Source organism: Acanthaster planci, linkage group LG03, assembly GCF_054643075.1.
Source record: "Acanthaster planci isolate LZ-2023a linkage group LG03, COTS_SCS, whole genome shotgun sequence".
NCBI classification, from domain to species: Eukaryota; Metazoa; Echinodermata; class Asteroidea; order Valvatida; family Acanthasteridae; genus Acanthaster; species Acanthaster planci.
In genome coordinates, this window is record NC_141779.1 from 9941131 (window position 1) to 9967520 (window position 26390).

The following is a 26390-nucleotide window of genomic DNA, read 5'->3' on the forward strand; positions in this document are numbered from 1 at the left end:
ATGTATCTGCTCCGCTGAAATTAAAACAGGTTCACTCTTCCAACATAAATACACGTACAGCTGTTCCACTGGGTCCCATGGCTTGTTCAATGATTTGGACTGTTTTGCTTATCAGTTTAAATAAGAACTGACGACAGATGTCTGCTTCTATGTGAGGTTGACTTAGATGGATATATCCAGTGTTGACGGGATATTGTTAATAAGGACAAAGGGTTTCGTTATACAACTCACCATACCAGGTAGGCAGAGTTCCAAGGTCACCTTGGGAAGAAGATGAGGGATTTTGGATGTTTTCTGTTCGGCTCGTGACCAAACGGTTTTAAACACTTATGCAACCTACGTAGTCAGGCCAAGGTGCATGCAATCCAATTCGCAGAATGTGAGTAAACCCAAAGCAAATGGAATTATCGCGGACTGTTCTAGTCTAAGACTACCTATTTTTTTCACCAAGTTTCCATGACTTTCCAGGACAACTTTTTTCAATTTATGCTTTTTTGGTTCTCTGTTCCTCATATCACAATAGGTGATACTGATGTTCAAGTCATCTCAAAAGGCCAGCGAGTCTCAAACATGACCCCCATGTTTCAAGCATTGTTTGTTCAACATCGTTATCAAATATCTTCCTGTGATTCTGGTTTCCAAACTTCAATGGACTGATCACTTGGAATATATTGAGTCTTCCGTCTCAAAAGAATTTGGATCTTATTATGTGTTCGAAACTCCTTGCCTGTTTGAACACTTAACGTCTTTGTCAAGTCATTTATTTTTATGCAATCTGACGACTGTGATCTGGTTTGGGGCAGTGCTGCTAAAACACATCCAGACCGTCTTGATGTGATGCTTATCCAGCTGGACTTATTACTTTGAAGGTCCCCCCAAGCACGGCAAGTTTAGACATTTATAACAAATTGGGATGGGACAGCTTACAAGTTATTTGACGTGAAAGTCATCTTAACATAATGGTGTATAAATGTTTCAGTGGTATAGTGTCAGTGATCCGCACTCCTACTGAACTAGACGGTGTGTAGCAGGGAATCTTTGCCTCCCTTGTCCCAGAACAGAATTTCTAAAGATTTAGTATTGTTAACTGGGACCTATGGGAGAACAGCTTTTATAAACTGAATGGGTTCCCCAGTATAAAGAATTTATACGTACATCGTTCCACATTCATGCCGTTAGTTAAATACTAAAATATCTTGCTTTGCATGCAATGGAACAAATCGTCCATTCAGTGATAACTTAGCGTTTGGATATGGGAAATGCAATTTTATTTGGACTCCAACAATCACTAATTGATCGGCTACGGCGTATACAGAATTCGGCTGGTCGAATCATTACTCTCTCAAGAAAGACATGTCACATTACATCGATCCTACAAGAATTGCACCTGTTGTCTGTTAAGTTCAGAATCATTCAGAAGATGCTCTTATTTGTCTATAAGTCACTCCACGGTCTTGCTCCAGCATATCTTGATGACTTATTACAACCTTACAATTCCACGTGTAGACTTCATTTCAGTAATATGAATCTTCTTTGAGAACCTAGGTCATTCCATTCATGGGGGGGATTGTTCTTTTTCATGTGCTGCACCTTGTCTTTGGAACAATCTAGCAGCATGGTGACAATCATCCCCTTCTCTCTGCAGTTTTATTAAGGATCTGAGAACTCATCTCTTCAAGTAGGCATTTAAGGATGTATGTAATGTATTAGCGTCTTGAGCACCTTGGTGGATCTGTGCACTCTATAAATTGTTATTACTATTGTTAGGATTTTTGTTTGGTGTTTTTGATTTGTCTGTGCTCCACTTTTGACTCCACTCACATTTGAGTTGACATCGTTTGTGGTGTAGTGCATGTCTACGGGGACCCCGTAGGCCGTCCTGGCTTTAGTCAAGAGGTCATTGTAGTTGAGCGGCCGGGGAACTTGCAATATCCTGGGGGGGGGGGAAGAGAAAAACACAAGGAGAGAGAGGTAAGACATAATAGATTGCTGCTGTTGCTTGGCACAGAGGTCAACAAGGTGTTGTCTCAAAACACATCCTCACTGTCGCCTGCTTTGTTTCCAGCACCTGCAACAACATTTTTTTTTCTTTCTATTTCATATATATACATATGGGGGTAATATGAATCTTGTCTTGGTCCGAGACTAGATTCGGACAAACGCTTGTTCAAGTACACGTCCCACGCCAGCAGAATATCCTATCAGCAGCTGTGAGCACTGTCCTGAAGCTAACCCAAATCCAGCCTTGGAAATTTGACTGGCTAATCCAAGAAGTTTGGTGCACACATCATGTGCACATGAATTACTGTAAATAGCACCTGCATGGTATAACGCTCGAATATAGTGCTGACACACTCTGCACCATCTAATGACTCGTCTTTCCTGCGTACTATTCACATGTTGCGCTAGCTACACTTGGAATTTAAAATCTGTCCAGCTTCTTAATAGCACCCTCTGTTGCTGCACAGCTTACTGGCCAGGTGTATGTGTGTACATTATTGGGGCAAAACGCCCAAAAGCTAGTCTTAGGAAAAGACCAGATCTTGCAAATGCTTTGGTGAAACTTTAAATCAACGAGTACAACAGGTTTATGTCTGTCATGCATGTGACATTCACAACTCACACACATTCACATCAATTCTGAATGTCTTAAGAATTTGTCCAAAATCCTTGAACAACATCAAGTTCCTATACATTTGGACCTTGAATATACACCACTTGCCCATCAAGAGTTACAATTTTAAAGAGAGAAGACCAGCCCAACTGTTTGGCAAAAAGCAAAAAGGAACACAATAGCCAACATGTCACATGAAATTGTCAACATGCTGTCTAAAGGTTAATGCTAATCTACAGATAACTGACCTTTGCTACCATACAACATGATCGTAGGTCAGAAGTGGCTATAAAATTCATGTTTAAGATAATTTAGAGCAATTTCTAAGTGATCACTATTCATGTATACACTTAACAAAAAAATTTACTTTGCGTATATGGTGTAATGACTACGGGTCGATGACTATTGATAGACACAAAAACATAAATACTCACCTCCTTTCACCTTGGTATTCAAACTTGACTCGAACTTCATTCTGCATAGAAGAAAAGACGAACAGAAAAAAAAAACGGTGACACTTTTTATCTCAATCCATCAGGCATGCAGAAATAACTGGCTCACGATAACTCCTGTGTCAACTTCCAACACGCTAGCTCGACAACACTATCCCTGTGGAACAGACGGGGTATTTATAAATAATTTCTTCCATCAGTCTCTCTATCTGGCACTTACAACTCTTTGTGTGTGACTGCGTATGTTCCTTCTGATGGAGTGGCGTCCTTCACTGAATATGAATCACAACTCTTGTGGGGGCCATGCAATTTATCTGAGACATATTAATGAAGAACTTGGCTTCGGAACCATTTGCGCGATACAGGAGGGCGGCGACAAAAGAAAACAAAATTAGACAACTGCCACACACGTCTAGCATGTCTGGGCACAGCGAATTTTCTGAGAAGTATTTCAATGACACGAGTGGTTAACGCACTCACAGTGCGCTTTAGCTCGATTCCTGAAGTCTGCAAATGGGAAGGGGGGGATCGAACAAACCAGGGGCAAACTGAAAGCAGTGCATGAGAAAAGGGGAAGGAAGACTCTAATTGGACGGGTCCCTTGTGGGTTTTGGCAAACGTTCTGATGGTCGGATCCAGTGTGAGCTGAGATGTTTCCCCTAATTTGGCTCACCGACAAGTACGTGGCCGTCCTGACTGGAAGACAAGTCAAACAGAGGCTAAACTTACTCTAAGGTACATTATTTGTCCACTGATATTTTTTTAGACAGGGAAGGGGAACACATGCCCACTCTTGATCTTACCAACCAGTGACGATGCAGCTTTTGGTCAAAAAGAGTCACTTTATCCCTTCCACGGTCAAAAGAGAACAGATACATACGAAAATGTTGTCCAAACAAAATGTACACTTCAGTTGAATTTACAGCCTTGGGGTGGACAAGGCTTCAAAATGACACAAAAGAAGTGAAAGGACATGCTCGACTTGACCACACAACTTTCGACAACAAAAACCTCAAAAAAATAAAAGACCAATATTAAGTGTTCTTTTTTAAGTGTGATTCCCCCCCCCCATTTGTGATCCAAACAAATCTTCTGAAGAAACTGGAAAACTCTGCTCCTCAAGAGTTCATTTCCTAAAATCCATGCTGGCTAAAAAGAAAGCTTGCCGATTTTTGGCAGGATACTAATTAAACACATGAAAAAAAAAGACAACTGAAACGGACAGCTGGATAGGAATGTTTCCTGCTTTTTGAGCACATGACATGTCTCTGGCCAACTGGAACTGCACTTCAAGTCAACCATGTCAAGTGGCAGTTAAGATAATTTCGGAAGTTTGTTCTTCAATTGAGACTGCCCCCCCAAAAAATCAATCACAGAACCCGCAAAAATTATGAAGAGGCACTGAGTGAAGCAAACATATTGAAAGTGTTTGCTTCAGTGGAGCAGTAATTCATACAACAATTCCTCACTGAATTTTTTTTTAAATTTTCACTTGTTACCATGTGCTTTGCCCGGATAGCAGAAGCAATCTGTGAACAATGGATATTGATTAGTTTGTTTTCTATAAGTGGTCTTCTGTGACAGGTGAAAAGATTTCTAAGCTGACAAGTGTGGGGGGAGGGAGGAGACAACAATCAACAAGTGGTTGAGTTTGAGAGTGGATAACGGGGTGGGGGGAGGGGAGATTTGATTCCTGCATTCAATGGCATTGGTAGGAATCGGGACACAAAAACAGGAAGACCAGCCGATGCAAGCTGGGGACAGAAGCGGAAGAGTTAAAGTTGACGACGGAGGTGTGCTCAGAGGCCAGATGGGGGGGGGAAACAGATGATCAACAGCTTCCCAAAATGACAAGCTCCGGCACCGTGTCAATGTTTGCCTTGCAAGTAACATCAACTAAACAGGCTGAGACAGTGGTCACATTTACGTGGGAACAGTAGGAAGACCAACTCTCAAAAAAGAAAAGAAAAACAGAACCATCTGAAGTATTCTCCAATCACCCAAGTTGCACATGCCATGAACAAAGTAGATGTGATTTAGATTGTTATCCAAGGTAATCAAAGCCCATGATTGGAGACAGGAATTCTAAAGATGAAGAACTGCAACATATTTAAAGGATTAGGATCATTAAACTAAGGGGCAAAATATGTTGGTATTTCAGTCAAGCAATGAGGCAGTTTGAATGATTTGAGGAATTCTTACAGTGTGAGCAACAAAAAGATCCAGATGTCCAATGGGATAAATCTCCCTAAACGATCCGTCTATGGTCCACAAGTCTCTTCACAATTTAAAAAACTACACCAAAATACCCTCTGTAGAAAAAACAAAAAGTTTTAAAGAATGGCAAACACAGTCACAGTATTTAGCTCATAAATGTGGTTGCCAAGGGAGAAGTGATTGAGGATGGGGTACATGATGTGTGACTGGGCAATAAACGATGAATGTTGCCTTTCTGTCCAGGTGGCCAAAGCCTCCTCCAGGCCTTTTACTGCCTACAGTCAAACAACTATTATGTCACAACGACCAAGCCAGGCGGCATCTTTCAAGCTGTGTGCTGGGCAAACAAAGTCAGGATGTGAAGGTATTTCGCAAGCTTGGGCAAACACATGACCACAGACCCGCTACAATCATATCATTTCAGAATGTGGGGGCTTGAAGGTTCCATGAGAAGACACATACACGTTTGAGTTCCTCTGGTACTGTAACTGCTGGCACTGCAGGGGTAGGAGATGGAAGTGCATGTAACATAAGAAAAAATGGTCTTGCATGGTCCAAATGACGGGCTGGTCACATATTTGGAAAGGCTAGATTTTTGAGTGATTTCTACATCACCACCGGCTGTGGGTGCATGCTTTACAGATTGAGCTCCGTTCAATTAAGCACACACATACGTTACAGTGCAGATGCACATACCCTCCCAGCTACTTCACATTGAGATTTGTGATGCCCCTTGAAATATCGCACACAAATAATGAGCTTCCTCATTATCTCAAAGGTTCAGCTACACAGCTGATAAGACATGGACTGGAGCAATTCTGAAAACATCCAGGTTCATTTCCAGTTCTCAAAATATGTTGCCGATTTTCTTCATCACTATTCTCTGGCTGGACAAACAAAGTTTGCTTATCATTTCCAGGATTCAGGTTCCTAGCCTCGTTTACTTCATTCATGCTCGGTGTCAAGGTGAACCCATAAATACCGGTAGTCCCTTTGCCTGCAAATTTGAATTTGATGGATCAAAGTGTTTCATTATCGCTCCCAACACATTCTCATGACTCTTAGCCTGTAACTGCTCTCAAGTGGCTGATAAGCAGACTCTTCTTATGGTTTAAGTTTGCAGCCATGCAGTTCTGATGGTGCACAGCAAGATGTCAGTGTCGACTTTGGTCAGAAAAGGCAGACACCATATGAGACATTAAAAAAGTTCAAAGTTAACTCTGTAAATGAAAATAGTTCATGTATTGAACTGTACCGGTACATGTACTGAACCAATCAATGCACATAACATGTATTCACTCATATACACACACGTAAAGGCAAATTTATCATTCTAACATGTATACTCCCACACTCAACATGAAGTCTTGACACTGTATGGCTTGGGTCCACTTGCCGTATATACATTATTCTTGACAAAATCACTTCCAAAATACATGTAGTCTCATTTGGCTTCCAATTCAAACCTACTTCTTAATTATCCTTGTTTCCTTCTCATGTGTTAAATTACACAATGTACAAACAGCAAATTTAGCTAATTTCTCCGGCAGCCATCAAGAATTTACTGTCAGGATGGAACAGGGTATTTGTGGAAAGAATTTGGAAGTGTGTGGACCTTACCTGTTGGTACTCAACAGGGGAAACCGGCATTAATCAATCAGGCAGTTATGGACATACGATTTGTACATGTAAGCATAGTATAATGTGTGTGACTGTAAGTTGACTTGATCAGATGGTATGAAAAAACAAGAGAATTTATTGCAGTTTGACATTTGGATGATCAATAACAAAAGATACATGTAGATGAAACAGCCAGACATACCGGTAGATGTTTGTTATACCACAGTCATTTTAATTGGTCGCGAAATGATCATGTGATCATGTCATTCAAGCATTGAGTGCACAGGCGATGTTGCCGGGCCACAAAAAATGATGGATAATGGTGATCTTTCCAGCAGTTAATGCGTTGTGTCTACTGCATTGTAATTGTGTAATCTTGGGTTCGAGGGTGGATAGCCGCGGTGGTACTTCTCGCCAATTATCATAAGAGATGTGCACTGTGTAGGGGACATTGAAGCACTATGTCTGTTTGCACGTGCTACAATCTTCACTCTGACCATGACGGACACCTGCAGATTATTAAACTTTTGTTTGTGCACCTAGCTACAATATGCTCGTTGAGTTCACCCGAGTACGCTCTAATCACTGTTTCTGCTGCGATCACCACTGCTGTTTACATGCCGTAAAATTCTCATGCCATCGTCTCTTCTCATCTGCTCTTCAAATTTGTTAATACTTGATTTGATACAGATTTGGGTGTAAATAATGTCTTGAAAGTCATACAGTCGACAAAAAAAAACCCATGCTTTATATATCCCAGGTTTCTCTAGTAAACCACTTTGTTATAAATCTTAGATTCCCCCCCTTGAAAAAACCTGAAACAAAAAACAGAGGTCAACAAAGGACAACACAATCAATGATTTTCAGAGTAATTTAATATCTAACTTGCTGTTGAAATGTTTCAATTTGTCAGAGTATTTAATTTAACCCTAACAGTCAAAAATTCTCTTATTTCAATATGATTTCACATACACCTTGGGGGTTAGGGTTTTATCTTGCAGTAAAGTGCATATAGATTACACATTAAACCATTTCAGTATAATCTACATGTATGATCACAGTATACAAAAACAAATTGTTGCTTTGCCTCCAGCACCATTTGTCCCCTCAGGCGTACAAAACACCATGGACCCCTACACTGCAGGCAACAATTGTTAAATGTACTGTATTTGACAGCATAAGGCACAACATGGTTCACGTTGAAAAGAATTAGCTGGATCTCACAGATTCAGAAGTTTTTGTGGATTTCAATGGAGAGATCTCACCACAATGATATCAGAAGTAACAATGCACTGCAAAACACACTAAGCAAAACAGATATGAGGGTAATGGATACACAGACAGACAAACAGACACTTTTAAAATCAAAATTATGAGCCAGTCCTTCCAGGCTACACTGTACATGTATGGTTGATTGATTCAAGGAGCCTTCAGTATAGGAATATCGGCCTCAATCCAACAATACCTCACAAGGAAACAAAAAGAATTCCATGAATGGCACAAATGAGTCGAAGCATAATGCCACAGCGGGTCACCTTTCAAATCCAGGATCCCAACATTCCCCTTCACACTGTGCACCAAAGGCAACTATAAATATGACAGGGCTTTGAACCAAGGGACTTCACAACCAATGAAGGCTCAACAACAGGCAGCAATTAACCCAAGGGCAACACAGCTTGATCTGACCTCTGGGCTGCATCTCCTCCCAAAATAATCCATGGGAAGGCTCCAGCTATTGTACAAGTACACCTACCGGTACATACATATGTGTGAACCACTCTGCGAAAATGAGTCTTAAGTCGCCAGAGCCACTTTTGAGTTTTCATTTGTATTGTAAAGAGCAAATTGAGCTTTTTGTCTTGATGTGTCACTTAATTTGGCATCCTGATGAAAGTGGATACTCCACGGTGAAAAATGCTGTGCGTTCCTATTGATTTACACAGTGCAAAATTATTCTTAAGGACTTGTTACTCCAAAGTGGCTCTGGCAACTTTAAGACTCATTTTCACAGAGTGGATCACATATGTATGGGTAGGCTCCTACCGTGTAACTTGAATTCTGGGGGCAGATACCAGTTGCTTAATTCCTTTTAGGCATCAGTACAAGTAAGCTTTAAACCAGAGGCATGCTTGGCCTACAATGAAGTGCATTTCGGGAATTTGCAGGTGACTGTGTCAACCTTTGTCTCTGCTTGGATGAGGAACAAGAAATTTACATGTTCCTCATTTTTTTTAGCGAAGCACAAAAGACTTGCAGACAGATCAGAGCAAACCAATTCTTTCTCTTCCATCCAAATCCCCACTGCCTATGCAACCCATCGTCCAAATCACAGTTACAGTACCTGTACCAATGCATTTAAGCGTGTACTCACATGTACAATACATGTAAATGAGGTTAATCTTTATTTTAAAACGTGTGCTCTTTCGGCGCATGCATTAAACCTTCAACCAGAGAATGAAATTACCATCAATACACCAGACTGGGACAAACAGGATTAAATCCAACCTTCCAAGGCGCACTTCAGAGACAGAAGTATCTGTCTGCCATGTATGATGGTAAAAAAACGTACAGAAGTGTACCCACAACAAAAACAGGTGACCTCAATTTTAAGGACACAAAGTTGTTGAACTCTGAGCTCTGTGACCTTCTGTAGCAAAACTGAAAGGGGCTTACTTTGGATTTTTTATGCTTTGTTGGTAATTCATGCATACAGTATATCTTGATAATCAGAGACTTTATAAAAAAAAATTTTTAAGCATCAGCTTTGGAAAGTGAATTTGACAGAACTATTTCACCAACGGCCCGTAATTTACATTTGAGTTGCAGAGTATCAGCACTGTGGGATTTTGTTTTTCTAACACATGAGTATGCTTCAGGCTTTACTAAATTGAAGCCAGAAGTGGAACTGTACCCAGGTACATGTACATATCATTTGGCCTAGATTCACAGTTTTGGTCCATCCCCTGGAGCCACAGATGTCAAAGCTTACTCAGATTTTGATTAGAACTTCTTTGCACATGACACCAGAGGTCCAGTTCCTGTACAGCAAAACTGCTTTTTTGTACTGTAGGCATCTCCGTCATAATGCCCACAGAGACGTGCCCTGAGACCAAGTAACAAACACCTCAAGCACATTTGTGCATGATTCACTAAACATCAGAGGCCTCAGGACAGCAATGCAAAGGGAAAAATAGACTTTTCCTGTCCTCTGTGATCTGCCTTTGGATCAGTTCTTCCCTCTGTAGGAGGTGCCCATGCTCAGTTTATGAGAGAGGATTAACACAAAAACAATGCACTGCTCAAAATGTTTGGAAAAAAATCTTATTTTGAGACCAAATATTCTTGCCTCACTCCCTAGAAAAATTTTCTAGGAGGTAAGCATTTCTAAATATAAAAAAACTCTTGTTTAAAGAAATACTTTGTTTCATTCTACAGGGAATTTTTCATGGAAGTGAGGTGCCTCAAAATAAGAAATTTGTCCACCGTCTTTTAACACTGTAGGAGACAATGTCCTCTAACTGCTCACCGTTTGGGTACTGCTGGTCTTGACCGACTTGTTGTTCCGGGTGCCTGATTCCTTCAGAGCTTGTACCAGCTCGCTGGTAATCTCCTGAATCACCTCTTCTTTACCCTTGTCCGCTGAGGAAGACAGGAAAAAAAAGAAGAGAGATGAGCCAAGTAATACTTTCACAGTCATGCAATATGTGCACAACAGATGCTGCGTGCTTTTGTGTGCATTCAGATGAAAATATGTTGTGTACAACCTGTAAAGTCTTGCACTGTCATTACACCACAGAGCTCCATCCAAGGTTAGCCTTGCCGAGTCATATGGTGCATGTATGTGCATGTTTTGCTTCAAAAAATGTACAAATTCTGAACAATTTGGTCCAACTGCAGGAAAATCATTAAGGGTATATTACGCCAACCTGTGGCAGAGGGGAGGGGGGGTGCTGACATGCATGTAAGGTTGGATTCTCAAATTCAGGTAAAGCTTCGGGCAAACTCTCAACCCAGGAGTAGAACTGCAATTCTAGGGTAAACTGAGCAGGTCCTCATTCACAGGTGTGTGCCTGTGTGTGATTGATAACTGAACTCAAAAGATTGCTTTTACAGCTGTACAGTGCAATTGCATGTGTTTGTATTCTGCACTACAAATTTCCAAGAACCTGCATCAGCCTATGCTAAACGTTAAATTACCAGAGAGTGGAAATCAGCCTGGTGTATGACACCAGAGACCTCAGACTTAGCTCCAATCCATACGAGTGACAGGAATACAAGGAAATATATCACCGCCTACAACCAACTCCACATCAGTAGGGAAAACCCTGGTCACCAATTAAACACAGGCAGTTTTCTCTGACCTGACTATTCCAAGATACCACCTGTTTACCAATCCTACCAATGACAAAGCTCAAATGTACTACAGGGTCTGTTGATATCTAGTTTTTGATAGGGTTATTCCATGAGGTTGGGGCACAATTTGTGACGGTGTCCTTGTTACATGGGTAACTTTTACCACCCGTCATGATCCGCAGAGTTGGTCATTTACTCTGTAAAAGTAACACACACCTCTGTATTCAGCTTTACAAGATGTCAATTTGGAATCCAAATGCAGGGAAATAACTGTTCATTTTTACGGAACCCCTTTAACAATGGACACTGTCACAAATTGTGCCCCAACCTCATGGAATGACCCATATATCGAAAATTCAAAATCGATTATTTTTTATACCAGCAAATTTTCCCCACGTACAAAAAACTTAGTAAACTGTTGTTTACGTACTCTCATTTACAATAAAGCCTTGAGATATAAAAGAGTGATGTGCAGACAGAGAGGCTAAATAATAAATTTGTCTTTTTCAACTCCACCTCATCATATTCATCCCAGGAATTTATACAGAAATCAATTCCATTGGGTACAACTGGAAAAAAAGCCTCATGCAACCGGGAGACATTAACTTGCCTACACACCGCTGTTGAAACAAACCTCCTTCATCAGGACACGACTGCGTACTATTTGGCAGTGGGCAATATGCCCGCAGCTCCACACTTTCCTTCTTGGACTGAAGCCAGTCTAGAAATCTCATTCTCATGAAGTCTTGGAGCTTCCTCTTCTCGACGTCAAGAATCAGTGAATACTTGCTACTGCACATGGTTTCGGAGCTGGAGGAGTTCCATGAGGAGTATCCAAGTTCCAGGTCCTGACTCAATTTTTTTCCATTAGGATTCTACACAGGCCGCTCAGATCGAATCCCGTGTTTTTTTCCCAACAATGTCATGGCACCGTGCATCCCATAAAGATCAGTAAAAAGTCCGTGCAGAACTGAAGTAGTTGTCCATTTCCAAAACTATATTCGGTTCCAGCCTGACTCACCCATATTTCCAGAGCTTTCCAATCCTGTTACTTTTCTTGCACTGAGTAGCACCAGTAAATGTTCAAACACCACCAGTAACAGATTCAGGGGTGGGGTGCAGCAGGTTACAACATTCACATGTACTTCTTGATCCTGGAAATTTTGTTATGATCTTCCTGTTTATGAAGTGCAATCCCAGCGACAAGAACAGCATGTGGTGATCCTTAGAGTCATGCCAATATCTGCTGTGAAGAACTCCACAAATGGAAATCATGTACAATTGCAAACAGGATGGCATGACCATTGTGGGAAATGACGTGCAGATTCCTAGTCCTCCAAACAAACTGATTACTTAAACAGCAATTCACAACTGTTTCGGAGGGCTGCAGCTTTTACAGGTTGGGAGAGTTCAACTCTACCTGTGTGCATACACACTGACACAATCACTGGAAAATGCAGTCCACAGGGGTGGGATTCCATCCCGGACAAAATCCTCCAAACACAAAGACTCAGCAGGGGAAAAAAATTACCCAGAAAGGATATTTATAAACGCGAGTTTGGGATCCCCACCAGAGCCATACTCCAAATAACTGTTTTCAAATTTCAAACTGGATATGCAATATTGACATTGTGTAAATAGAAGAAAAAAGGATTGAATTGAGGAAAAACTGCATCAATACAATGTATGGGTAGCAGTCATATTGCTTGGACTTACAACGCCTAGTTTTGTTGCGAAGCATTACTCTTCATGCTATATTTAGAATACAGAGTATGGTTGATCTTCTCCCCTTTGAACCTGCATGTTAGATACACACATTCACATGTATCTTAACTTTTCTCCCATCCCACCGAAAGGATTCCTGTTTGTGAAAGACTCTATAGCAGGGAACAAAAATGACAGCTGGCACATAGGTTCTTTTAAAACCACTCTGGGCATGCTCTGAGACCTGTGCATGTACAAAGTCTAGCCATCAAACAGATGCAGAAGACTCCTATCACACACAGCTGAGCTGGAGGGACGGGAACCAGGCAATGTGTGGCTGTCAGCTAACTCATGCTTAGGTTATTTTAGAAGTAATTCACACTTAATCACCCACTGATGTTTACAAAATGTCCATCGTGGTTCACTGCAGCACTTCCTTGTTTACTGCTTTGTATGCATATAGTTCCTGCTTGAACCAGCAACATCAGTATTAGAACATGGCTACCAGTATCTTCTTTCTTGCTTTCAATTTTCTTCTGTGAATTCTGCTTAGTCCAAAGAATCCACTGACAGCAAAGCAGCAACCTGGGCCTGCACATCCCAGCAATCAGCACCTACATATACGTGTACATCAACACGTACATGTACCGGTATATGTGTATGTTGTTCCAATAGGTAAAAAAAGACAACAGATGTGGCTTTCAGCACTTTGCAAGAATCAACAGGAAAACATTTGATAAAGTTGGTTAAAAGAGGTTGCAGAAATGTTCTTGTTTTAGGGTGAACCTTTATGGTACGGGGGATATGAAAGGCACATTTAAAGACGACGTGCACACACCCGGTGTGACATCACAGTCATTTTTACAACCTTCCAAACAAGTTTTCTACATAGATGAAATGATGGCATCTGTTAAGGAGAAGCCAAGCACATACATTGTATTCCTCTGGTGTAAACAGGTTTATCTGTGCACAAGAAGATCTGGAATTTACTGTCAACTACTTGACCATTATGTGTTCTGAAAATGTGCAGTCGCAGCAACATGTGTCAAAACAAAGATGTTGTGTACTCGTTGCCACAGCAACCGATTCTCATTAGGCAACATTCAGCCAGCATACCAACATGCCACTGATCCCTGGCAGGCTGGGATTTCTTCGGCAACAGGGCAAGAGTTCAGCTACGCAGCATCAACTAAGGGTCAGAGATCAGCCTTGCGGGGTTCAACCCCCCCATTTAACAAAACGATGGAGCCCAAAGTGCATAGACCACAGCAAAGAGAATGTGCAGAGACAACACATAAAGTGACACTGGCCTGAATCTGCCATCCTATGATCCTCCACAGGCCCGGGAATTTTTGAAGGTCCAGGTGGGTCAGGCCTGACAAAGCCAATCTATCTGTGATTATAAAAACCCGCAAGTGATTTTTTTTCTCGTTTTCACTTTCTAAAAGCAATTATTGTGAAAAACGGAGGCCACATCTGACATTGGTTACACGAACGACTTGAAATCACACAAAATGGAATGGCTGTGGGAGCAACCACTTCCCATACAGTGGTAATTTGCTAGCCATGGCTGCATGTAGTCTAAGTTCCTGAAGTCATAAGAGAAGGAAAATTAAACTGGAAATCGCCTAGGCTAAAAACTCCAGCATATTTCAACAAATTTCAATTAACTACATGTGCATTCAGAGTTTGAAACATGCTTAATAATACAACTTTGCAGGATTCTGCCTCATTTTGTGCAATCCGATTTAAAAAAAAAAAAAAAAGAAACTCAGGATCTGACTGACTTCTTCAACCCCTCTGGGCATCTATCATGCACTGTATGACAATTAGGGTACTGTACCTCCTCCCCTTTCCTATGCCTTTAAAACTCTTTTATTCCAAGTACGGTACTTACGTGCTGGCATTCCTGTTAGTCCATGTTCTATTCATAGGCAAATTGGGCTCACTAAAACTAACTGGCTGGCTTCCAACGGGGCAAGGTTCATCTTTGCCTACTTGGCAACAGGTAAGTTTTCTTACAAAACACAGAATTACTGCAGGGAATTGCTGGTGGGGGTGTTTCCAATGAGAAAGCACCCAAATACCACAGAAGCCCAGAGATCCAAATGCAGGGAGTCAGACTACAAGTATCTAGTCTACCAGTTGGTGGTCATTTGAGACCACTGAGGCATTCAACTCAAGCCTTGGTCTTTAGCAAATTTAGCCATGGAATGGTTAGGCTTGGCAAAGGCCTTGTGTACTGGTAGTTCTTTGGAGTTCAGCCTGACAGAAACCTATAACTAGTAGAATTAGTTCAGTGATTGTGGTTAAATAGCCATGACCCTCTTCAGTCCAGCCCAGATAAAGTTGGGGCTAATCTGTAAGTCCTTGTGTATAGTCTGGTTGCACAGAAGCTTTTTTCTTGTTTCGTTTTCAGTGGGTATAAAAATGGCAGGATGAGCTGGCAGGTCTTTTTTCTTCCAACAAGCAATCCCATGAGACAAGGACTACCCATTAGCACTGTTGTGGGTTAGCAACTTGGAAATCAAAGTCACCTACACAGTATCATCACTCTTGACATACTGCTGCTCTCCAATCACCTGGGTGCAGTGTGAGTAGTTTCATGACACTATTCACGAATTCCTCCTCGGAACCAAAAATATATTTTCACGCAGAGCATCCAAATCTGTTTTCTGATAAAATTCCACTCAATCAGTGGGAAAATCTCCTCTGTATATCCCTCGATAAAATTCCACACCAGAGAGTCTCACATGTGCTTGGCATGAATTTAAAACTGTAGCAGCCCGATGGTGCTGGTAAGTAGTGTGTACCAGGTTCTGTAGCAAATATCCTGGAGTTAGATCAGTGAGGTAGAGTGAATCCTGAGTCACTCGTGCAAAGGTGTTCATCTTCTTGGTGAGCTCATCAAAGAGTAAAAATGCAGCAGAGGAAAAAAAAAATCATGTGGTGTAACCCCTCCCTCAGAAGAGAGTCATGCACTGAGCTGATGCTCAAATCACGTCCCCAGTGTGTGGAAGACCCATTATTCGGGGCAGACAGCCTGAAGAATGTGAAGCCTTGAATGTATCTCATCTGAACAATCAGCCAAGCAACTATGGGGATTATATGCTACAACAATGGCTGAGGGGGGTCCCCATTAAGAGGGGATAATGACACCAACAGGGCATTGGCAATCAGTTGGGGGGGGGGAGAAACAGGAGGATCAGATCAGATGACCATTACCATAACAACAAGAAGAAGGTAACAGAGAAGGTGACAATGCATTTTTTTTTCAGTAGAAGATGAATCTGGTCACTGGCAAATGTACACAAATGTTTGCAAATGTCTTACTGGACTCTCGAGAGGAAGCTTATGGATGACGTGTTTAGAGAGTTCCCCCTTTAAACCGGTCAGGTATGGTGTCATTTATGGAGGCAAACAGGTCTGCCAACACACAATGCGAGATGTGTAAAAACACTGCTTTTTTTTTTTAAGTCTGGGAGGGAGTGGGGCATGGAGCCAAGACATATGAGGGTGCTGTCAACAAATCACCGTTACTGGCCCACTTTCAGCAAGATGAGCAGTAACTGTAAGCAGAGATGGAAAAACAGTTTATAAGCAGAACGATATTTTGCAGTTACACACAAGGCGGACCCCCCCCCCGAAAAAAAGAAAACTGTGACTTCTCTAGCAAGGCCCACTAGGCCACTACATGTGCAACAGTTTTCCCTCATCAGATTTTTGTCAACACCCACACACACATACATTGTGGTAACATGAATGTCAGGGAGGACAATGGGCAGGTTCCACTACTAGCTGACACGTTTCTGAGATGGAAGGCACTATGCTACAGCAGAATCTCTTGAAGTGCATTCTCAATAGGGCATAAGGACAACATAGATAATCATAGTGTAGTTGACAGCCCAGGGTGCTGGTTTCAACATTGGACCCCATGCCCAGTACAGCCACTGGGGTAATAGTTGCAGGGGGGGGTAATGGTTAGCGTCTGTATGTTAACTTGAAAAGGGATTTAACGTGCGTATTGGTGTATATATGCTTCCCAGCTTCAAATTTAGTCAATATATGCAGATTAAAACTTCATGCAGAACTTAAATACACAGTGATTTCTACTATCGAAAGAATACCCTAAGTTTCTGTATTTTTCATGTTTCGTCAATCACGCTCTAACCAACAGAGTAACAACATTCGTAGCAGACGCTACCTATTTGTTCATGTTCATCTGCATGCAGCTTTTCCTGCCGCTCCGTGCAAAACCATGATAAATTATTTTGAAAATCCCAAATCAAAGGAAAAGACTCAAAGCAAAAAGCCTTGTAGACCACTGCTGCGCACACATTGTGTGCATGGGTTGTTTTTGTGTACAAAAACATGGTCACCAGACTACCCGAAGACAAAATGCAGTAAAATTGATCTCTAACCCACAGGGACAACACTATTTTCATCGATTTTTGTATGAATGGATAGGGTTTGAGTTGCCAAACTCCTCATTGAAAGTTCCACGAAAAAACGTGAAGTTTATTGCAAGTTTTGATCCACTAAAAACAGGCATTTTTTCCAGTGGCAATTTAAAGGCTTTCTGGTACATGTTCATCTGCAAGAAACCAGGTATCGTTTTTGGAAAATTCGAGTCTGAAACAACTCAGAAAGATTGCGGTTTAGATCGTGAGTGTCAGTCCATTTGACTGCCAAGCAATGAAGTGCACCATGATTTTCTGAGTGGCCACCGTTAAGTGAGTGCGCACGGCGGCGGGTCAACATGGCGTTCGCATGCGGTAGCCTCACATGTACCGCTATACATGGGCAGATACGGACTGTGGTGTCATGAGCTCATGGTTCTCACTAAGCGCTGTTTTAACAAGTAATTTACTAAGGCAAAAGGACTAACTCGCATAAGATTGGAACTTAGTTCCTCCACCTTTTAGGGAGCACAGTACTCTCCCTCTCATGAAGAAGAGTACACTACGAAACAATACTGAGGGCAAAAGAGTACTGCACTCTACTCTAAGCAAGAAAGTGGGTATTGTACTCATGACATGAAGAAAATTATCTAAATTCTGGCATGTACAAGTACCAGGGTTCGCCCCACATACAAACTTGTGTATCGAGCCCGATATGCAATTATTTCTGCCCGATTGAAAAAACGGGCCGATACCCGTTTTTTCTTACCCGATACCACAATATAATTATGACAGTATGGCTCAGAATTATCTTACATAATGCAAATTGCATGTCCAGAAAATCTAGATGAAAAAGCAGTGAACAGTCCTGCATTTTTCCGTGTACATGTACAGTGTATATACTATAGGTAGCCTACATAGTACATGCATTGTGCACCACGTGTCGGCAGCCACACTGCACACCGTACGTCACTGTACATGTACCTCGGCACTGAACGTTCCTCATGGCGTCGTACATGCACCCACGTGCATGTGCATTTTCTCTGTGTCGTGTGCTCAGTACGGTAGTGGGGCTGCATTTACGAAGGTTAAAATTTTATACTACACCAGTCACAGAACTTACAACATCGACCCCACACACATTTTTTTTCATGGCGGCAGCCATAGCCCTCCGTAGCAGTATTAATGGCATCTACGATGGGGACGATATTTCTCGTTGCCACATCACCGCCATCTGTCTCGTGCACAATGGCAGAAACCCAATCAAAGATAGGCCAAGGCTCTTTTTTAAGCCAATAACATCAGCAGTCCGCGCTGAGGGAAACCCAAAGGCAGACGAAGCAGCCACCTGCAGCACGTGCACGGAAGGCACCGGCGAAGGAAGGTCTGATCAGCTAAAACCAAAGGTTGAAGCAAGTATTGAAATTAAAACTGAATAAACGGGTGTTTAAATAGTTGATTAAAACAGCCACTACATGTTGTTGCATGTTTTTAAAATATCCAAAATTATTGAATCTCATATGTTTTTTCCTGAGAAAATGCTAAGTGCGTGTAACTAATTTATGATGGTATGTATGGTGTTTGCGTACATGCAGAATGCGTGCAAGAACCCGCTTGTAACTACCCGTCTTTCCTTAGCCATTTGGGGGCGGATACCTGACATACATTAAGCAACCTTTGACTACCACAGTGATTCTTTCCCCCCTTACCCACTTCAACAAGTAGTGCCAAAGTGTGTGAACCAATCTGGACTATTCCAAGATTCCTATTCCTTAACATCAGAAAACTGTCATGCTGCACTGGCAGTCGCTGATGCCAGATCAAAATGGGAGCTGGGTCTGTGCTTCAAACTTTCCTGTTGCCTTCTGGCAAATTGTCACAGCAGAAACGACTCAAGCTGTGCGACATGTGCATGTACGTGTATATGTAGGTCATGTTGAAAATAGAAGCTCATTTCATTCATAGCTCTACTTGCGGTAAACTACATGCACTGTGGCCATCGTGAAGAGCAAAGCCTGTGTCCTACTGGAGAAAAACCTATGAGTAAACCTTTTTACCTCTGTGCATTTATCATCACTGACTTAAAAGCCCAAATAAAACTAAAACACTGTTAAAAGTCCTCTTAAAGAGGTAGGGAAACCGCTTCACTTATTGCAACATCTAGGGTTTGGGAGGTAGACTGGCCACCCAGAAACCAGTATATGATGAATTTATCTTCTGTACGAGGCAATCTCTGTTCCCGAACAACTGGGCCAATTTCGGAAATACACGAAATCAAATTTTATGTTTGGGTTGGGTTGACAACATAACAGTGAGAAAGGCACAACAGGCATGCATGAAGGATGCATAAAGATACACGTAAAGTGGCATTGTTACGGCCCAAATGCATTAAAATGAGGAGTTTTGATGACAGGTAGAAAATGCACAATATTATCCATGAATCTCACGGGCCGCGTTTGTTTCAAATGGATCCGGATCACGATCAAGGATCCGTCATTCGTTTACAGACACCAAAACTCGCCTATATGGATGGTGAGAACCAGCGTCACTGATCAATATCCACATCAGTGTGAAACAAACAGGCCCTATTGTGCATAAACCTAAATTGCTACTCTTAGCTGGTCAAAATAATTGTACGAGACGTTGAAGGTGGAGTGGAACGTACTGGTAACTTGCGTGGCATACAGGTACATGTGAGAATGCACTCGTCTTCACGTGCAGTGACAACAGACTATTCATACGCTATGGAACATAACGCAGTCAGCGTAGGAGTACCCAGACCAGGATCATACAGCTGAATCATGGGCTACCTTGTACATGTATGTGTGTACATGTAAAGCTTCTAAAAAGAAAACCAGCAAACCATGTGCCTGCTTGTTTGCCGAGTCTACAATTTTCAATGTGTCAAAGAAAAAGATAAACACATGCCGGATTCTTCTTACAAGTGAAAGTGAGTGGATTCAATACCTATGAAAGTAACTATAATTTACTTGCTGATGAATGAGGACGACGGCACAAAACCTGTCATTGTTGCAGGGCTGATGTAGTAGTCCCCCAAACAAACCTGGCGGTGGTCCAGCCACACAGCACCATATACTGGCAGCTCCAACACAACACAAGCAGGCAGTGAGGCCTATACGTCGCTTTTCTAAATTCGGGGTATTCAGCAGACACGGGATATTTGTCCAAGCAGTAGCCCTCAAATCCTTGGCATATTACTTATCTGCAACAAGGTTTAAAGTCTACTCTTAATGTGTTGTCCGCGAACAATCGATTCTATGTGTAATTTGAAACCTTGAGACCAAGTCTCAGTGTACGAGACTCCTGTCCAAACTGCACAAGACTGGGGTACATGTACATGAACATGTACACTGTAAGTTTTATTTCATTTATTTACACAACAAATCATGCATGTAAACTTGATATATGGACCAATGAATGTAGTGGACAAGAACACTGCATTTTGAGCGTGCCTTTACTACGAGACTTGCGTGTGAAGATGCACCGTGTTTAGATCCGTATCCCTCCGTGACATTTTGGGGTTACCGGCATACATCATTAAAACAAAATGAGTGTTTCTTAAATTGGAAAAAAAGGGACTTGAGGAAGCCCATTTTTTAGACATTTTTCGATCACAAATGGGAAAACTGTTCCATTTTTCAGGTTATGTTTTGAAGATGGTCTTGCCACCTCTTGTTTTAATTGGGGGCAGAAGGTTTTCTTTTCCCTACCTCTTTGAATAATTTCTACAGATGCGTACGAAGCCTACTCTCTAGACCAAAAAGAGTGAAAAATCACTCTCAAAAAGAGTGAGTCTCTTGTAAGGCCTTAAAATAAGAGCTTTTCACTCTTTTGCATTTAGAGAGTATAGAACTTGCCTTCTGTTGGAAACTCGCAGGATGTAGCTGGCTTATACTGTACATGTACATGTACGTGTGTACACGGGAGTTAGTCAACAGCACTTGAATTGCACAGCCTTAATTTGCATGCAAGTACATGTAATTATTCTCCCAGACAACTCCAACATGAAACTCATGGCACATGATTAACACACTGATTGACGTGTTTTGAAGACACACACAAACCATCACAGCAGAGTGCAGAGAGCCGAGGTCTGGTCCCCTATCATGCTCTCCAGATGACACCGCTTCCAGGAAGGATGATCAGGGGGATGAGGCAGAGGAAATTGCTTGAGACCCAAAAGCGACTTGGGGGGAAAGACTGTTGTCGGCATGTCTTACATTAACCCGAACCACATTTGCCTCTGTTGTTACTACATGGTCATATTGGCCTTACAAATTGTGAGGGCAAATGTAATGCTATTCTGATAGAGACTAGTTTATAATTCAGCGTTGAACCACAATGCGTCAGTGTTTTGGTTAGAACCACTTGAAACACTTATTACATTCCAAATACAAGTACATGGAACATTCATACATGTACATATTTACAACTGCTGAATAAAAAATTTATGTTCAGGTCAGCACACTTCCTGGGACTGGATTCAACCACAGCAAAGTGACCTCTGACCCTGCAGGAAAGAACAGAGTGCTGATCAGACTGGAAAGCATCACCACTAGAGAGCAGTTTAATAATAGCCTTCTGGTGGACTGCACAGTGAATAGCAGGGAAACTGGCAAGCAGGGGGTGTCTGTTCCAATCTGTGCTTTGCTCTTGTAGTCGAAAATCTGCGTGAATACACCCAGGTTAAACTTCACAAACAGTACAATAGATGCAATAATTATAATCTTCCCAGAAATTTGCAATATGCCCAAGGACAAGTGGGGTGTTAAAAGAAAGGAATTAGACAGTCGCCTTATTCCAGACAGACACTGGCAAAACTGGCAACGTAGGAAATTTGAACTTCCAAAAAAAACATCTTATTGCGGTATGCAGGGTGCGGCACCCACCGGGTGAACGCTAGTTAACTTTGAACCCAGTACTCCAACAATAAGGGATTTCATCATCGATTGAATAAAGAAAAACTGCAGAAAATAAGGACAACATGCCAGTCAGATCTGTACAATGGATTGGATTCATTCACATGAGAATGTTAAGTCCCTGACCTCATTTCTTTTACATCAAATTGAAAGTTGAAAGGAAAAAAAAACTGCATACCAAGAATATTTACGCGTGTGGCCATTTAATACCGGGTTTACCAGTAGGTCAAAGATTACCAATTAATAAGACTCGGTGCCGTGTTAGTGAAGCTGGCACTACCTGATGACACAAAACAGCGAGTGATGAACCCGAGCAAGCTACTGCCTTCAAATGATGGCGGGCTGTCGGCTCCCATGATGACAAATTGAGCAAAATATCAATAAACTGGCTGCCTGTCTACAGTACGAAATAAGGGAGATGCAGATCCCCCTAAAGTCCTGTGATGTCAGGCAAACATACTAAGAATGTCAGTGCACTAGTGGCAACAGGTGGTTTGGTATACACACAGAGGTATATATACCAGGGCACTGCTTGTTTACCGGGGAAATATCACAGGGTTCCCTAAATGGCAACATTTATTTATGCATAGAAATTGAGGACTCTATAAAATTACACAATGACATGGACGTACAAAGGCCACCAACCGAAATGTCATGACTGCCTGCTAAAAAAAGGCCGGAAAAAATCATATTTTGAAACTAAACTTTCTCGTCTCACTCCCAAGAAAAACTGTTCCAGAAGTGAGCATTTCAAAATATACAACAATAATTCTTTATCGAAGAAACATTTTCTTTCACTTTTTTTCTAGGGAGCAAGGTAAGAACCTTTTGCCTCATGATAAGATTTTTGGGGTACATTTTTCAGCAGTGTGAAATTGATCCTGGCATCCAGAATGTAAATAAACAGCTTCTACAAATGCAAGTACCTTAAAAGAGAATTCACAGTGCCTGTTAAGGAATACTGTGCGTACAATGTAATTTAATGTCATGCTTCAAGCACCAATCCTGAAACAACGTTCTAGTCAAGTTAACTTCATTCTGTGGTTTTTTTTTTTTTTAAGCTATGGCAAAAGCACCTCCAATAGGGCTTCTCACTACCAACATCCGCCCACAGCCTTTTGCTTGTTCAAACTCCCCTCCCATTGGAAGCAACTGATAGGTGCTCTCGTCTGTTTACATGTATGTCTACAGGTAGCCTACATGTTGTACTACTAATTATACAGTGGATAAAGAGTGAATTGAATTATGCTTTTCAGGTCCGTGCATATAAGCACATTGTAATATAGATGTACATTTATGAGCCAGAAAGCCTTGGGTTTTCAGCTTTTTTGAAGCTGCATACTGGTTCTGTTTATTTAACTTTCAATTTTTTCTCAACAAAAATCTAAATCTTTCATGCATATTAAACTGGACAATGAGAACAGTACTAGTAGAATAGCTAATAAAAAGCTGGCACTCATTTTTAACTGCAAAGTTGGCAGCCATTTTGAATTTTACTATTTACTGGTCATCTCGGTAAAAAGACATTTAAAGGCCTTTATCCTCCTGATTCTGGAAAATCTCTGACTGATAAGATTTTTTTTTTTAACTTGGCCTTCATGTAATGCTATACACACTTCACTCAACCAGGTGCTGGCATGGTGTATCATACAGCTGCCTGACTGGCATACAATATACATGTACTTGTACTGTACCATACACATATGTACATGCATTTACAGCAGAATAAGAAGCCTTTAATTACTATAGTGGCACCATGCTTGTGGACAGATGACGTGCACATTACATGCCCTTTCAGTCAACAGTGTGATGGCATCTCCTCAAATTAGCCGAAACTTGCCAACAGGATGCACACACCAAACTGGGTATTCAGCCCTTTCCACACAAAGCTGAAAAAAAAAATGTTCACTGCACCAAGTTATGTACGAAAATCACTGCATGCGATCATGACACTGATTATCGCTGTGGTGGTCCCCGATCTCTGCAAGCTATCATGTAACCACATGTAGCTGCTGTGAGCCATCCCGTCCATGATTTTGATTGGATTGCAGCAGTCTCCCTTGCACAGAAGAGCCGAACTGTCTCATGACTTTTCCTGCCATGGCTGGAACTTCTTTTTCTTTTCAGATTCCGCAGGACAGGGTTGTTACTTTCAATTGCTGTTTTGTTTATAGCCGATTGCATGGGACATGTGCACCTGTCGGCCACTGCAAAATCTTAGCTAGACTTCATATCTAAAACTTATATCCACTTTTAAGCCAACAGTGATCAAAATGAAACAGAAAAACTCCAATCTCTGGGCCCACAGTGCGAATGTGTGGATGGCAGTCTATAATTACTCACTGATCTGGTTACTTCAGTGTTTCAAAATGTAAACCCTTGACCCTAGCCACATTGCAGGAACTACATGTAGCTGCACTCCATGCCTATGCCATAACTATGTGGTCTAACCGTGACCCGCAAAATGAGCATTTGCATTGCAAGGAATGCCAGTGAAACGTTATAATGTGTCGTGTGAAAGGACGCAAAAATCAACCAGCATGTAATTGTTAAGTAAACAATGGCTGGTCTGAATGTTTGCCTCAATCATTGGGAGTCATTTTTTTGAGTGTGTTTTTGGGTTTTTGTTTTTTTTATTGTGCGAAAATGGTTTAGTGTGCACATGCCCAACAAGGAACACAGAATACATTCCCGACTAGGACAAATCCAACTGAGTGATAATGTATGCGTATATGGGTACTTGTCTGGCTACAGTCCTACAAACCGAGGCCTGCACTGCATTTATTGAGGGAATAATTTGTTGTGCTGGGAAGATAAGGACAGAATAAAAATTTGTCCCCATAACAACACTTTTGGTTCCCAATATGATTCAACACGTGTAGCCAATGCACAAGTGACGAACAAGTGCATGTAAATGTATGTGTGCATAAAATGTACACATTCCCAACAACTTGTTTATTTGTATGCAGCCTGGTGTTTATATTACCTAGTTGATCAGTTCAGTGGAATATTTTCAGCACCTGCTGCTATTTTGGACACTAGACCTGGCCAAGGTGGCTCATATTCTTTCCCAAAAAATATCCCTGTCACCTTCGTCCTGTTATTGGGACATTTTTTTTCTCTCTTTTTCTTTTATTTTTCTTAGTCTGGTTCAAGACCAGCCCCAGGGCAAGTTTTGTCTTCACAAATCACTCGTACAGGTCTTAATGACTGATTGCGTCCTACCGGATTCCCTTGGCGCTTCCACTAGTGAAAGAATGGGCCATCAGCCTGCCCTGGGTTCAAGCAGGTCATCGGCTCAAGCAAAATAAGTCTGGGATTCTGATACTGTTGGAGCACCAGTCCCTCGGGGAGAAAAATTGCACTTTTTCATCCACTCCTTGATGAGGTTCTCTTCTGCTTATTGTGCTTACATGTATCTGACCTTAAGAGAAAGCTCAGGGCACATTGAGGCCAAAACTATAGTTCCACCAGTAGTTCCTTTATAACAAGGAGTATGAGTTACACTCAACGACCCTAGTCAGCCTATTTTTAAAAATCTCATCATGACTCACATTTTCACCATTGGTTGCGTATAGAGTAACTGAAATCTCATACAATTATTTTCATGTGAATGGTTCCCCCCTGTGAGGATAAATGAAATCGGCTACTGATTACCAGCGATGTGACCATAACCTGGAGCCTGGTCCCCAATGGTTGACGAGATAGTTCGAACCATCCATCGTTTGGGCAGTGTTGGTCTAACTGTAATTTACTACAGTCATTGCCCAAACTCGCCCTCGTTTTACTTTCTGGGAGCCTTTCATGACACAACCGACTCTGTTACCTGGCATTCATACAATGTAAATACCAGGGACAGATCAAACATACTACATGTATAAACTTCTGAAATGCTAGCAAGCTGTCTTACGGCTTGTCATGTTTTATATCCTGTTTAACAACACGGTTGCGTGGATTTACATAAGCTAAACCTGCGAGACGTCATCGTGATTCGGGAGCGATAACAGATTGACACACACTTACGTGCAAAATCGCATTCATCTACATGCAGGTATTTTACTAGAAGTCAATATGACCATGGATTCTGGTG

The 26390-nt window shown here is 41.6% G+C and overlaps 1 protein-coding gene across 8 annotated transcripts in view; it reads right to left on the reverse strand.

Annotated features, from left to right (window-relative positions):
• The window catches only part of LOC110986656 (mitogen-activated protein kinase kinase kinase 2-like), an 81625-nt gene that overhangs the window by 16332 nt on the left and 38903 nt on the right, over positions 1 to 26390 (reverse strand). For 4 of the 8 annotated variants that reach the window (XM_022248698.2, XM_022248697.2, XM_022248700.2 and 1 more), the window contains 3 exons: positions 10430 to 10542; positions 3049 to 3089; positions 1822 to 1933 (listed from right to left, as the gene is read on the reverse strand). In XM_022248698.2, coding sequence (XP_022104390.1) covers positions 1822 to 1933; positions 3049 to 3089; positions 10430 to 10542 — 266 coding nt within the window. Of the gene's footprint in view, positions 1 to 1821; positions 1934 to 3048; positions 3090 to 10429; positions 10543 to 11866; positions 12454 to 20350; positions 20491 to 26390 lie in introns of those variants that run through there. The other 4 variants (XM_087135000.1, XM_087134997.1, XM_087134999.1 and 1 more) reach the window with 4 other exon arrangements.